This window comes from Lissotriton vulgaris, chromosome 5 (assembly GCF_964263255.1).
Source record: "Lissotriton vulgaris chromosome 5, aLisVul1.2, whole genome shotgun sequence".
NCBI lineage: Eukaryota > Metazoa > Chordata > Amphibia > Caudata > Salamandridae > Lissotriton > Lissotriton vulgaris.
The window spans coordinates 85981963-85996776 of NC_141693.1; the positions used below are offsets into that span (position 1 = coordinate 85981963).

General features: G+C 45.1%; 1 protein-coding gene across 1 annotated transcript in view; it reads left to right on the forward strand.

Annotated features, from left to right (window-relative positions):
* NR6A1 (nuclear receptor subfamily 6 group A member 1) overlaps positions 1-13815 on the forward strand; it is a 209549-nt gene extending 195734 nt beyond the window's left edge. The window contains exon 11 of the mRNA XM_086919335.1: positions 13597-13815. Coding sequence (XP_086775461.1) covers positions 13597-13694 — 98 coding nt within the window. The 3' untranslated portion in view covers positions 13695-13815. The remainder of the gene's footprint in view (positions 1-13596) is intronic.
* Positions 13816-14814: the final 999 nt, after the last annotated feature.

Below are 14814 nucleotides of genomic sequence, written 5' to 3' on the forward strand. Positions count from 1 at the left end.
AGGAGCCTCATTAAAAGGGCTGCAGAGACCTATAGAGTACAGCTAGAAGAGGATAAAGAGGAAACATGCTTCCTACTGGAAACCTGATGCCCTCACAAAAGGCTAACTTCTACTTACCTATGCTCCCTAGCATCTTTGACCAGATGAAAGAGGCCTTTCCCAAATCGGCCACTGCAAGAGTGCTAAAGCCTCTAGTGGAGAAGAAATACAAACACTTCACACAGGACCTCAAATAAATAAAAAGCAACATCCCTGCAGATTCCATCATTGTCTCCACCACGAGGAAATGGGATGAGTTAGAGGGCCTAATGCAACACCATGCTGAAGTGTACTACGAGTGACCAAAAACAATGACTCAGGAGGGCAAAATATTGCCAATACCTGCCTGAACTCAGCACTGAGTGTAGCGGATACTGCCAGCAGGCAGAGGTGCACTTGGACAACACTCAGGAGACGTGCCTGGCTCAAGGTTTCAGGATTCAAGACAGAGTTACAGGTGTCAATTATCAACATGCCAGTAACAGGCGTCGCATTATCCGAACAGGCAGTAGAAGATGCTCTACAGCAGTTAAAGAAGGATAACGATACTTCGAAGGCCATGGGAGCAATACAGTTCAGAGGAACCTTATTGAGACGAGGGGCAACCAACAGAAGGCCCAAGGGCATGGGGGCATTCACAGTGTGGCAGCAACAACAACCCCTCCAAAACCAAATGAGCCTACTGAGACAACAAATGCCACCCCATCAATAGCAATGCCTGGCGAGATAATCATTTCATGGGAGACCAGGAGGAAGAGAGGTCAGCCTCACAGAGGGGGAGGCTCAGCAGGCAAGTGTCTCCATTGTCACTCAGCCTGCCCCCAAACACCCATGGGGACAGAATAGGGGAGTTCTTCAAGGAGTGGAGGGCAATCACATCAGAAAATAGAATCCTAAAATAATAAAACATGGATACTGCATAGAACTTATTAAAACACGCCCACACTTGCCCCAGAAGGCAAAAAACTTCTGTGGACAGAAACACACAACTCAGAAAGGAGGTTAATGAGCCCTTTCAAAAGAGAGACATGGAACGGCTCCCCCAAGTGAATTCCGTGAATCTAGTGGTTGGGTCTGGAATTGTTGTATTTCCCCCTTTTTTTGCTCTTAGTGGGCGTCGACGTACCACTATTTGATGTCCTCTAGTGACGCCGTCCTGCGCCCTTCCGAAGCTCCCACCTTTGGTCGCCATCTTCCGATTCTTTTTTTCCGCTGTTTCAACCCAATCAACACAGGGAACAGGATACCACTACATAATCTAATGCACAGCATGTGAATGCAGTAAAAGACTTATGCTGCAAAACAAAATTGTTATTTACAAGTAGGAGTAGTTTTGCATCTTGAAGAACTTTTGAGATTTACATGCGACCCACCTACCTTCATAGAAATGGAAGATAAAGCAAACAGGTGGGAAGAACAATAGTAGAAAAAAAACAACAATCTTAAGATGACGACCATGCACAGGAACTTATGGGGTGCCATCGGCTGTGCACAGCAGGAGGTTGGCTGCAGGCAGTCAAACGCACACTGTGCTCAGCCCCACTCCCTGAGCCAATAGTTGCCCAGGGGACCTCATCTCCGGGGCGAAATGTGATTTTAAAAAAAAGTGGGAGGGGCTGCCTTATTAGGCACAGTGGCATTATTATGGGGAGGAGTGCATGTGGCCCCCCTCCCCAAGCCTTAATAGGCCATGGAGACCCCATTCCCCAGGGCTAACCGCTAATAATAGGGGAGGGGTATGTTTCCCCTCCCTGAGACTTAAGAGGCTATGGGGACCCCATTCCCTGGTGCTGTTCCCTAATTACAGGAGAGGTGGCACTCGGGCTCCTCTTTGAGTCATATTAGGCCCTGGGGACCCCATCATCCAAGGCCAAATGCATAAAAAAATGGAGAACACACAACCCCCTCTCAAACCTTATTAGGCTCCGGGGACCCCATTACCTGGGACCAAATATCCTGAAAAGAGGAGCTATCATGCACTCACCCTCCGAAACCTTCTTTGGCCCCGGGGATCCCCACAAATGACAAGTTGGGGGCTGGAAAGGTATGTATGCTCCCAACCGGTGGGAGATTCAAACATGCTCGCACCGGGTGGGAGTAGTCTTCTATTTCCCTGCCCACAGAAGTGCGGGCAGGGAAATAAGTCTGCTCCCACCCAGCGGGCGCAATATCTGTTTCAGAAACAAGAGTGCTCCTACCTGGCAGGAGCATGATTAAATCCCCACCCCTGGGAGCAGACATGCCTTAGCTGCCTGCGTTCCTGCTGACAAAGGCATGTTTGCAACTAACTAGCACTTGATTTAAAAATGCTCCCACCAGCCGGAAGCAAACATATGTTTCTGTGCCCCGCTGTGGTGGGCTTCCCGGGTCAGAGTAATTGTGTTGACCCCTGGAGCTTGGGTCCCTGGACCATAAGAGGCTCAGGTAGGGGGGACGCCTTCTTTTTTAAATAACACACGGCCCTAGGGGATGAGGTCTCCAGGGCCTTGTAAGGCTCTGGGAGGGGGGGCTGCATGGCCCCCTCCCCTGCTTAATGAATTCCGCCCTGGGGATTGGGTCTCAGGGCCTAATAAGGCTCCGGGAGGAGGGGGCCACACGCGCCCTATTCTTGAAATGTGTATTTTTGCCCCAGGGATGGTGGTGTTGATGGGACCTTTTTAGGCTCAGGGAAATGGACTGCGATATTTAATGAATACAAAATCTGTATCTCCTTTGATTAATGCTTGGCTCGAGGACGAAACATTCCCCTATCTTGAAAGTCTTCCAAATGAATGTTTATGAAGGTGTCTTTTAAATTTCACATGTGCGGTTAACCAGGTTTTATTTTCCCCAGCACAATGCCCCCATTTAGGTAATAATAGAATTGTGAATGCGGCCTCAATATGAAAGGGAATGTGCAGCATGGCTTTGCCCATGTTCCCAATGGTTTGTAGCCATACTGTAAAGCAGCACGGCTAAAAAGCATAATAAAAACACTTTAGCGCTGACAGTGTCATAGCACTTTTTATTATTATTTGTAGCCTTGTGCTCCCCATCCAGGGCCAGACTGGGAACCACAACCGGCCCTGGCAAAGTGCTCGACCGCCCCCCCCCCTCCCCACTTGTTTGGGGGATTGGGGGGTCGGGGGGACGGGAGGTGCCACCGAGCGCTTTGCCAGGGCCGGTTTTCGGCCGATTTTGGTACAGGGCCGATTTTGCTGCAAAAAAGGCCCTGTACCAAAAACGGCCCCCAGGGGCCCAAATCCGGCCCCCACCCGTGTGGCGCACCGAGGGATTGCCTGGTGCCCACTATGGCCAGTCCGGGCCTGTCCCCATCCCCTCTCCACATTCCCCATGCCTCATCCCCCAACCTACCCCCTACAGATAAATGGGGTGTGGTGGACGAGGCAACACAGAGGGAATGTAGGAGGGAAAACATGCGTGGTGAAAGGATAGGTGAGAGGTGATGGGGCACACAGACAATGGAGTGTGGGTGGAAGGGGCTATGGGGGCACACTGGCAGTTTAGAGTGGGTGGGAGCTTCTGGGAAGCACACCGAGAATAAGCATGTGGACAATATGGGGTGTGCGGAAGTGGCTGTGACTGGAAGAAACACTGGACAATGCAGCAGGAGTGTGTGCGGCTGGGGAAGCACAGGGACAACAAAGGGTGGGCGGGAGGATAATATGGGAGGACATGGAGGGTAATTTGTAAATAAGGGAAATATCTGGAAAAAAATACGCCCCTTGCAGAGTGATTAAACAAAATGAAAAAATTAGTACCTGACAAAGCAGGCAGTGACTGGATACAGTAATGTGCCCATACTCCTGGGGAGGGACACACTCAAGAAAAGGAAAGGATGTCTACAGAAACTGACGAATTACAAGCAACGAAATGAGCAACAATGAAGCCAAGCACTGGTAATTAATGGCTGGGCTGAAATTCAAGGTAAGGTAACAAAATGTCTCACAACAGACCGCACATGCTCTGTCTGAGGCGAGAACTAAAAGTCATCCCCTCACCAGAGATGAGAGACATTCCAGGGGGCAGAATTAGACACACTGAGGGCAATTGTCAACTCCACAGTGAAAATGGTGCAAGAATTGCAAGTTCAGATTCTTTGACTCTGACAATGGGAAAGGTCATTAAGTTGTTTGTTGGCTTGATGTAGGGAGAATCGCATACATTTCCTAGAGCTCAAAACCGACTTTCTACCACAGAAAGCATTTCAAAGTCCAAACCTCAGCAAAAGTGCTCAGGTTTTGACAAATTACAGCTACAGTGTTCCAATAAAGTGAGTGGTGCATTCTCATACCCACTTTCAGATCTAGCACAGAAGAATTGCAGGTGATAATCCCATTGCGCTCATCATGTGCCAGGGTGGTAGACATCCATGATGCAGACAAACTGGGAAGGCAAACAGGCACATACCACAAGTTGGAACTTATAGAGTCGGTGCCAGATATATTGTTTCTGCAATGTGGCACACTTTACGTAGATCTGTTTGCAAGGGCAGAAAAGTAAATATGTCTAAACCTTGCGTACAGGCATTACCATCTTCGGTCAGAGGAGAATGCATTGTTGATAAGCTAGTACAGACATTTTCTTATGATTTTCAAACAATCCTGTGGATTCCAATAATTAAAAAAAATGTTTAAAGTCTCTAGCATGACCTTGATTGCACCGAAGCGGCCACATCAGATATAATACTCTCATCTAATGCTGGTGGAAAAAGGCAATGTAATCAAGATTAAAATGCAAAATTATACACTTACAATGCAGTGGGAGAGGTATTTCACCCATGCTCAAAGGAAATGCAGCTGACAGCCAATATATTTAAATGTAGTTACTAAACTTCCATGGGAAAATTCCAAACATCACTAGAGGCGTGGAGATCTAACACTTAAAAAGTGTTGTGTTCTCAAGTGGAAGAGATACTAGGGTGTTGTACTTGCAGTAGCTTCCAGCAAAGTATAACTGATAAACTTGTAATAGAAAGATGCCTTTTAACCATATGTTATTATTTGTTTCTTATGTCAAAGATACTTAGTGCAGTGCACGAAACAGAACTTGTACCACATTCGACTTGTGCCACATTCAAAAAAGCTTGTTTATCTTTACCCTCATATTAACAATGAGTAAGACGTCAAGTGATGGAGAAAGAGACATACTCACCTTCCTAACAGTCATACAGTGGGCACTGTTTCTACACCTTCAATGTCAGGGCTTCAGTGTCCTTGTTAGTCATAGTAATTCAAGTGGAGGGTGTCCCTCCCTCCAATATCTGGTGGACTTGGAGTGAGGCGATGGGTCACTATCAGGTACTCATGATGCATCCACAATACAGGTAGACAAAAGCTGTTCAAGGGTCATGTCATCTTGCATCCGTCATGAGGTTCCAGAGTACAGTTTACAAGGAGATTCACCTAGAGTTGCCCGCTTGGGTGTGCTGCCCTGTAGGCTGTGCCAATAACTATTTAATCCCATCTGATATTCATTTCAACATCAGTGGTGCCCTGTGGGATTTCCAGTCCTTGACTATTCTTCTTTTTATACCAGTAATTGCGGAAACTCATCAAATGTCCCGCTAATGCTGCATTGATTCAGACTGGTCTGAGCAATTCCACACCATATGAAAAAAGACAGAATCCATCCACGGCATAACATCAAGGGCAGTTCCAGGAAGATGCCTTGCATATTCTACAAGCTTTAGCCTACAAGAGGTAGGTACGATGGAGGCAATGCAACTGGCTTGATTCTATTATTTCTCGAGACTCAGGCCACCTGTCCTGCCGCCCGTCCCATTCTTCAGCTCCCAATTCCCTGCCAACATTGTCTTCCTATTATGTACTTAACACTGCCACTGGTTTTCGTTTATCCTAGGCTAGTGATTAGGTGGCTGTACATAGGTGTTACCACCCTATGGCCAGAAACCCATGCCAGCAGGATCTGTAATTCTTAATTTGTAGACAGTTCAATATTATCCAGTTTTGCAGCGTGAATCTTTCTGGATTCATTATGCTGTGCATTATTCCGCGGTCTAGTAGTTGGGTCAGGAATCATGGTCTTTTCTTTTTCATAGCCCAGGTGGGCGTCGAGGTCCCACCTTTTGATGTTCTTCCGTGACGTCGGCACGCTTCCTGCGGAAGCTCCCACTCTTGGGCGCCATCTTCAGATTATTTTTTCCGCCGTGGGGTCTGGATCCTTCCCGAGAGACTCCAGAGTTTTGGACTGGAAAAGACACAGAAGAGCCTAGTATGTGTAAGAAATTGACCTTTGGCTACTCTAGCCCTGCATTTCTTCAGACTTTAAAAAGAAGACCGAATAGTATAGATCCCTTACCTTTGCCAATGCATATTTATCTCACATAGATATATCGGCCGACATCTAGGTTTTAGAATTTGCCAGCCAAGTTCAAGAGATTTCATGGGCATAAGCCATATTTCCCTCTGAATTTTAGATATTTTCCCCTGCAGTTTTTGGAATTTTTTTTTGTATCATAGTTAGCAAATCACTATTACCACAGCGAATATGAGCGAGTCACTATTGTGAGGCATCAGACCTTCGTTGCTTGAGAGATGTGGACCTGTTTACCAACATGGCAACATATTGCAGTTTGTTACAAGATAATAAAGCTCGTAGTACGATGCCCTTAGCACCGCCATGCTTTGAGGACGGCGTTCTCGTCGGTTCAGTGCAAATCTTCTTCTACCATCTTTCCAAATGAGGGATGCTTATCATGTTCAATTCTCTGTATTGGGAATCTGGCATGATTATAAGCAGGTGGGGGAGCATAGCCATTTTGGATATGACGCCCTCGCCCAACACTCTTAATGGAAGTGTGTGCCAAATTTCCACTGTATACCTGATGACCCCCATGACCTTCTGCACGTTCCTCCTCATATCTTCTGTATGATCGATTTGGATACGCAGCTATTTAAATGCTGCATTTCTCTATATCAGGTGAGTTGCGTCATGGCGTGACTCTGCAACTGGGGCAGGAACAGGCAGGACGTACCCAATTAACTCCAGGGCCATATATTTCCTCAGACTATTGCAGATGCTTCATTCCATCGCTCATTTATGACACTGTATCTTTAGTGTACAGCAGTTTTTCATCTGCATGTATTGAGATCATATTATGGCACCCCACAACCTCCAATCCATGTTCTAATTTGTAGATGTTGAAGTGACATTCAAAGGCTTCCTTGGCCAGTATGAAAAGAAGAGGCAAGGGGGAATCCCGGTTTTGAACTGCGCTCCTCGCCCCATCTGGCTGAGTAGATTTGGCCTGTCTCAACCCTATCTGTTGGGGAAGAGGATAGTATTCTGGTCCAACCCAGCATTTTCAGACTAACCCCAATCTTTTAATATGGTGCAATTTGATATGCGCACCTCAGCATGTTAAATGCTTTCTCCTTAGCCTGTGAGGCAAGTAATGTGTTTGGAAAGTCAGGAGCTCATGGAACACTTTAAGTTGTTGGGAGAGGTGCTATACCCTGGGATAAACCCACTGGTCCAAATGGCAGATGCTGGATAACATTGGGAACAGTCTGTTCAAAAATCGTTTAGCAAGAATCGTGTAATCCAGACTCAGTCATCACACAATTCTGTATGAGGCCTTTCCAGTTTGTCCTTCCTGGTTAAGACTTGACCACTATGAAGATCGCCCAGGTGGTGTCTAAAAAGGTACCTATAGAATTTCTGTCATCATATAGTTTTAGGAGTTTGGGGCACAAGTAGGAGGCACATTTATCATAGAACATCACCAGCGGTCCATCTTACCTTGGCATTTTGTTTCTGCCAATAAGTTTGAAAGTTTACTTAATCTTGCCAGTCGTCATTGGTTGTGTAAGCACCTAAACCCAGTCTCTCAATAATTTTACTAACCCAGCGGACTCAATGAAATTAGTGTGGTGTCCTGGGGAAGAGGAATAGTTATTATTTTGCAAAAATCTGATACTTACCAGACTGCAAACTTAGCTGTGCTTTTTATCTGCCAGCTAGACAGCGCATGCTCTGTCTCGAAGAGACATATTGTGTTTAATCTGTGGACTTAAGCTAGCCCATAGGCTTCCTATTCACTTGCTCCATCATCTGTCTTATATTCTTTGTCACCATTTGACCCTGGAATACATGCCATGCTCCGTCTTGTGTTTAGCCCTCCCCTCAGAGCAAGGACTGTGTACTTGTAAACATTAACTGCTCCTGTTTTTACTACCAATTCAGGACCTACTTTTCTCTTTCTTTTTCACCACTCTACACAGTACTCATGCTTTTACCAGCTCCCTTTCCTCTCACCCACCCTCATGCTCCTTCTACAGATCACCCCCTCCCCGTCATTGCTTTTCCCTTTGTTCCTGCTTTTCGATTTCCCCACCTCCTTCTGCCTGCGTCCTCTATTGTCTCCTGTCTGGATCCCTGAATTATTCAGAAAAACATTATATAAGAACTCTCATCCACTTGGTTGAGTCCGCCATGGTGGTATCACCCTACCAAGGTGTGAATGCCAATGATGACGTATTTCACAATTCAGTAAGTGAGGCGTCTGGTTCAATATCTTTGAATACTTTGGTAGGATTGTGAAGTGGTACACTTACTGAACTACGTCCTTTTTCCTTTCGCATAGTTGCCCTTTTGGGAGTAAAAAATGTACTCAATGACACATACATTTTTGTAGGCGAGATTGAGTAATTTGCCCAAAATGAAGGATGTTAAGCCGGTGGCAAAACTCTATCAAGGTTTACCAGCTCTACAGTTGGCAGCTCTGGACTTATGCCACACTCTCTTTCAAAAGTACTCCATAAAAGAACTCCATAAGATCTTCTAGGCTTGGCCTAAAGTTCAACATTTTGAGATTATGGTTAAATCACTTAATCTACCTGTTTCTAAACACAACCAGCAGTAGCAAAGCCATGTTGGTTAGACAGCACATGCACAGTCTCTTGGAGACGTGTTGTATTTCATCTTTTGACTTACAGGCCGCCCATCTCCTACCATTGATAAACTTGAGCATTGCTCTAATTTTCTTTGATGCAATTCGTCATGCCCTCTTCTTTTGTTTCGGCTTCTCCTGAGTACATGGCTCAGTACACTTCTTCCAGTTTGCACCATTATTTTTTCTTTCTTTTCAAGCACTCCATAGCAGTACTTGTGTTTACAGGCCGTCACCCTTGTACACAAACCACTAAAATGCATGCATGTGTACATAAACAAATGCATTTCTTAAAAAGTTGTTAAAACACGAACAGCACCAGTAAAACTATTTTTTTGCACCAGGTTGGTTCAATCACCTGTGATTCTCGGCTTTCAGGGACTTTTAGCCATGTTGAACAGCAGATGTGCTGCTAGACAACATAGATAAAAGACTTTGACAAGGTCAATCGCTCGGGTATTGTTTAGACAAATTGGCTTTGCCAATGCTTGTTTAGAATGCTTTTGTTGGCAATTGCTGCTTATAACAGGGGAATAAACAAGCAGCAGATTTGTTTCTATCCTAGTAATCAAAAGGTTCCTAGAGTGTGTAAAGAGAATATATCCTCCACATGCAGTTCCTCCATCACAGTAGAAATGACATTTGCTTCTGGCAGGACTCATGTAACAACCGTTTGAGCCAATGCATACAGTTTCTTCGAATTATCTCACTCTACAGACATCATTTCTAATGACTTTTCTCTATTTTACAAATGGTGAGTTACTAGCACTGTCAGTGCAGGAATCAACCATGACCATTTTAAAAGACACCTTTGATGCAGATGGATTGTATAAAAGAGACAAACAATATCAGGGCAGTCAAAACAATGCTTTGTAGCAAAAGCACAGTAGGCCGTCACTGGCATTGTCAGATAGTATGGGCTATTGAGTTCCAGTATAAATTGGCAAACAAAATCTTTGCAGTCTAACCATTAATTCATTCACCTGGAAGAAAGGGTGACACATTAACCTTCATGGCTAATGGGTTTTCCAACACATAGGCATGACTGAAACATGAGCATCTAAACACACATTCTCTAAAGGCTATTGTGCATATATAAACATATGGAAAGAAGCAGCTGTTGGACAGTCAGTAGTACGACATTTGTTTAATCCCATTCCCCCTTCACACTCCATCCTCAGGGGACATACTACCCGTAAACAATCTATGCATAGCATATGAATCTAGAAGAGACTTCATGTGCAAAAGAAACCAGTAACTTTTCTGTAACAAATGCTTTGGAGTTTGAAGCTCTATTAAATTTACAAGCAAACTTCCCACCTCTCTAAAGTGAAAGTAATGTTAGGAAGCATTGAGGACTGACCGTCCACGCCACAATGAGTTATACTGACTTTGCCTTTGCCAAAATTCAACTAGAGGACAGAGTTTAAACACTTCGAGGCCTAACTAGTAGATCACAGAGTAATGTGCAGCAGGTGAATGTAGAAGTGCTTCAGGTTGCAAAGCCGTTCCTTCAGCTAAGTAACTGGTTTCATTCTTACCCCTCCCACACCAAAAGGTGCCCAGTTGCACTTCCCTTTCTTTGTAAATATTCAGTTTTGCAGCGTGAAACTTTCTGGATTCACTATGCTGTGCATTATTCCGCGGTCTGGTGGTTGGGTCCAGAATTGTAGTCTTTTCTTTCTTTTTTTTTCGTAGCCCAGTTGGGCGTCGACGTCCCGCCTTCTGGTGTACTTCCTGTGATGTCGGCACGCTTCCTGCGGAAGCTCCCACATTTGGGCGCCATCTTCAGATTCTTTTTTCCGCCGTTGGGTATGGATCGTTACCGAGAGGTTCCAGAGTTTTTGGAGAAAAGAAGGGAAAAGCTGAAATCTACCGAAAAAGATTGGAGAATACATCCAGGAAAAAAACCACTGAGCTGGGATGAAGCATTGAAAACTTCGACGTTCAACGGAAAATGCGCACACTGGGGGCCCTTTGAGCGCAGGAAGGAACAAGACCCCCGTTCAAATTCTGCCGCAATTGCCACCACAAGTACGTGCAGAAGGACCAGCACCCGGTTTGCAACCTCTGCCTGCCGGTTGACCACAAAAGCAAGGATTGCAACGCCTGCTCCGTCTTCACGCCGAAGACTCTCAGGATTAGAGAGAGGCAGAGGATAGCCAACCACAGCATGCAAGGAAAAGGCCAACCTCTGTCGCTTTGGGACTTGGGCCTCTCCTGTGACAAAGAGGACAACATCGCCGAGGGTAGTCGTGACAAATAAGAGAACTACAAAAGAGGTAGGAGAGACTTCGACCCCTAAACCCCGACAGACTCTAAGTCCACGAAAGGAGCACTGGCGCCGAAAAGTTCGATGGCCGCAGCTGCATCCAGGGACAAACCGCCCAGCGGATCCTTTGAAAAGGACTCTCAGGTGGCGAAAACACACAAAAAGCCTAGGTCCTCGAAGCTCGCCCCCGAAATGGAGCACTCGATGCCGAAGGAAAAGGACCCGAAGGCTTCTTCGAAATCGAGGTTGAAGAGATCGTCCAAAACACTCAACGTCAAACAGGCCGCCGAGATGCAGAGGAAAAAGAGAAGGCTCGAGGCCGAAATGGATAACATCCTTCAAAGGAAAAGAGAATTCGACGAGCGGATAAAGAGGTTCACCATCCAGTCGAAGCCGGCGACGACTATCGTCAAAGATGAGGAGGAGTTCGACGCCGAAGAGCCGCCGAAAACTCCTGAGCCCCAGGAACACCAAGAGAAAGAGGGCCTAAACTATTTCGAGGAAGGCGAAGAAGACCAGCGCACAAGTTTGGACTCTGCTTCCTCAGTGGCACACGACCTATATTGGCAGGACCTTGACGCCGAAAGCCCGGAAGAGGCCGGGGAGACGTTCCCTTTGAGGCCTTCGCCGCCAGATCACATTGGCATCTACAACATGGTCATCAGGAACGCGGCAACAGCTTATGGAGTGAAATTGTATGAAGAAAAACCAAAAGCCTGCTTCCTCCTAGGGGCCCTGCTTCCCACTCAAACCAGGAGTCAATTCCTCCCCATGCTACCAAGTGCCCTGGACCAGGGGAGAGAGGCATTTAAAGAACCAGCAAGCTGCAGGTCTGTCACACCCAGGACAGATAAAAAATACAAACACTCCTCTGAGGATACTCCCTACATCCAGGGATCTGTCACAGCTGACTCCATAATTGCAGCAACAGCCAGAAAGAGGGCCAACGTTCCCACAAACTTAAGCCCACCTCCTGACAAGGAAAGTCAGAGGATAGACCTCACTGGAAGGAAGATAGAGAGGAATGCAGCAGTACACTGGCGCATTGCCAACTCTAATGCCCTACTCAACAGTAATACGTACCAGCATTGGGACGAGGTCGGACAACTGCTCAAACACCTCTCTGAGCAATACTAACAGAGGGCAACACACCCCAACTCATGCCTAAAATCAGCCCTGGATGCCGGCGACACGTCCAGCAGGCTCATGATGATCGGGGTCACAGAGAGAAGGCATGCCTGGCTGAGAATATCAGACTTCAAGCCGGAAGTGCAGAATAACATCCTGAGGATCCCCATCAATGGTGAAACACCGTTCGGGCACCAGTGAATGAGAAACTCACCCAACTCAAAAAGGAAAATGAAACTGCAAGGTCCATGGGGGCCTTGCAATTCAGAGGAATGAGGAGAGGCACACCGACACGGAGGCCAAACGGAAGAGGGGGAATCCAGCCGGTAACGTCACATCAGACATCCCAGCAGGGCTACCAGGGCGACAACCAAGCATAGCAGGGCGAGCAAAAACAAACCTGGCAATACCATTTATACTGACTCTGCCTTTGTCAAAATCCAACTAGAGGACAGAGTTTAAACACTTCAAGGCCTAACTAGTAGATCACAGAGTAATGTGCAGCAGGTGAATGTAGAAGTGCTTCAGGTTGCAAAGCCGTTCTTACAGATAAGTTACTGGTTTCATTCTTACCCCTCCCACACGAGCAGGTGCCCAGTTGCACTTCCCTTTCTTTGTAAATATTCAGTTCTCGCCATCTAGTTTGTTAAGAAACATTTATGAAGATGTATACAGACATTGTGGTCTCTACTGGCAGACCACTATTTGAGCAAATACAAATATCAATCCACATGCCAGATGTAGAGTACATTTATGAATTTACAGAACAATAATATATGCTGTTATTTCAGACTTTGGGAATCATATCCATAATTTCCACAACAACAAAAATTAAGCAAAACACATCTAGTGCTGCAAGGGAATAACATTTTTAAGAAGCTGAAATGATTTCAGCTTTGCACACAAGGCTTAGCAATCAGTCTAGAATCACAAAAAATGTTTAAGTAATGCTTAAATGTTATTATTCCATTTTAAATCTCTCTTCTTTTTTGTGACCCTCAAATGAAGTGATTCCCTCGAATGTGTTTCAACAGAAAGTAAATTTTTTCCTAGGAATAAGTGGTTACTTGCCCAACAAGCATCAATTGATGGTCTGGGCAGGTACCGTATGTGTTGATTGTCTAGGTTTTGGGTATCAAACAGCAGATCATAATGGCAATACTGGTCCCATGGTGGCCAAATTGTTTCGCATTATACAGCAATACTCCATTGACCGACCAAAAAATCTTTTTTGTCCCAACAGGTAAACTAGTAAGTGTACCCCTGGAGCAGCTGCCTCTGCTGTTTAAAGCAGTTCTGCACTCCTGCAAGAATAGCCTGAGCAGCCGGCCTGTGGTCTGAAGCCTTCCATGCCTTGAACTCTGTTTCTGAGGAAAGTTGGGGCATCTACTTCACCGGAGACCGAGAGCCCCGGACACATGCGGCAGGCAGCTCACAAAGACGACATTGACCCTGTGATTGTAGCAAGAATCTTTTTTTAATTAAAAAAAACTCTTTCTTATATATTTATTTCACGACCAAGTTGAATGTATAATTTTCAACACAGTGCACATTTTCTGTACAAATGCAGCTGTTGCATTTCCTCTGGAGTTTACAGAATGTAAGATGTCTAATGTTACAGTGTTGCCATTTTTAGGTTTAGTTTCTTTTGTTTTGGGGGGATATGGGGATATTATAAATATTTCAATAGGACTGAATCAGACTACCTCATTAAAGTAGAAGACGTGTAAAGTTACTGTTTGTTTACCCACTTCCAAAGTATTTTCAGGTTTTGTTCCTCACCAACGTGTTTGCTGCGTGAAGCAAACTTGTTAGTTCCCGAACAAAGACGCTGTGACTACAGCATAATATAATAGATGTAGGCAGTTTTAGCAAATGATTCATGTAAGGTGAGCTGTCACTCAAAACCTGCCTCAAATTTGTGATGGTGGACCTGTGGTGTAGTCCAAATCACAGAATCTGACACTTGAAATTACTCTTTGCTTCCAGCGTTGGTACTCCCTGAATAGATCAATTGGGAATCAATGATCAATGACTTTTAATTCTTGGAAACAGTTGTTGCCTCTCTTCTACTTAAAGCCCAGGTGTATACTAACATGTTGTTTGGCAACAGAGTTTGAAACCAATCCTGATGTTGCTAAAATCGTGTTTTTTTTAAGGTTAATGAAAACCTTTTTTGTGTTTATTTACTCTATCTTTAGTTGATTATTTTCAGAAATGCCTGAGAACCTCGGGTATGATGGAATGTATTGTGTTTGTAGTCCTTAGAAGATTTTATAACAGCATATTATCCTTTCACAACAATGAACACATTTCAAAAATGGCGACATTTACTCTAAAGTTTAGTTAAATTAGCTTTACATTAATTTTGCTTGTAGGGACTAGAGTTACAGCTGCATACAAGTTAACCTCGCACCACATGAAAATCCTGGCCTTTCATTAAATTAGTCAGGGTGTGCTT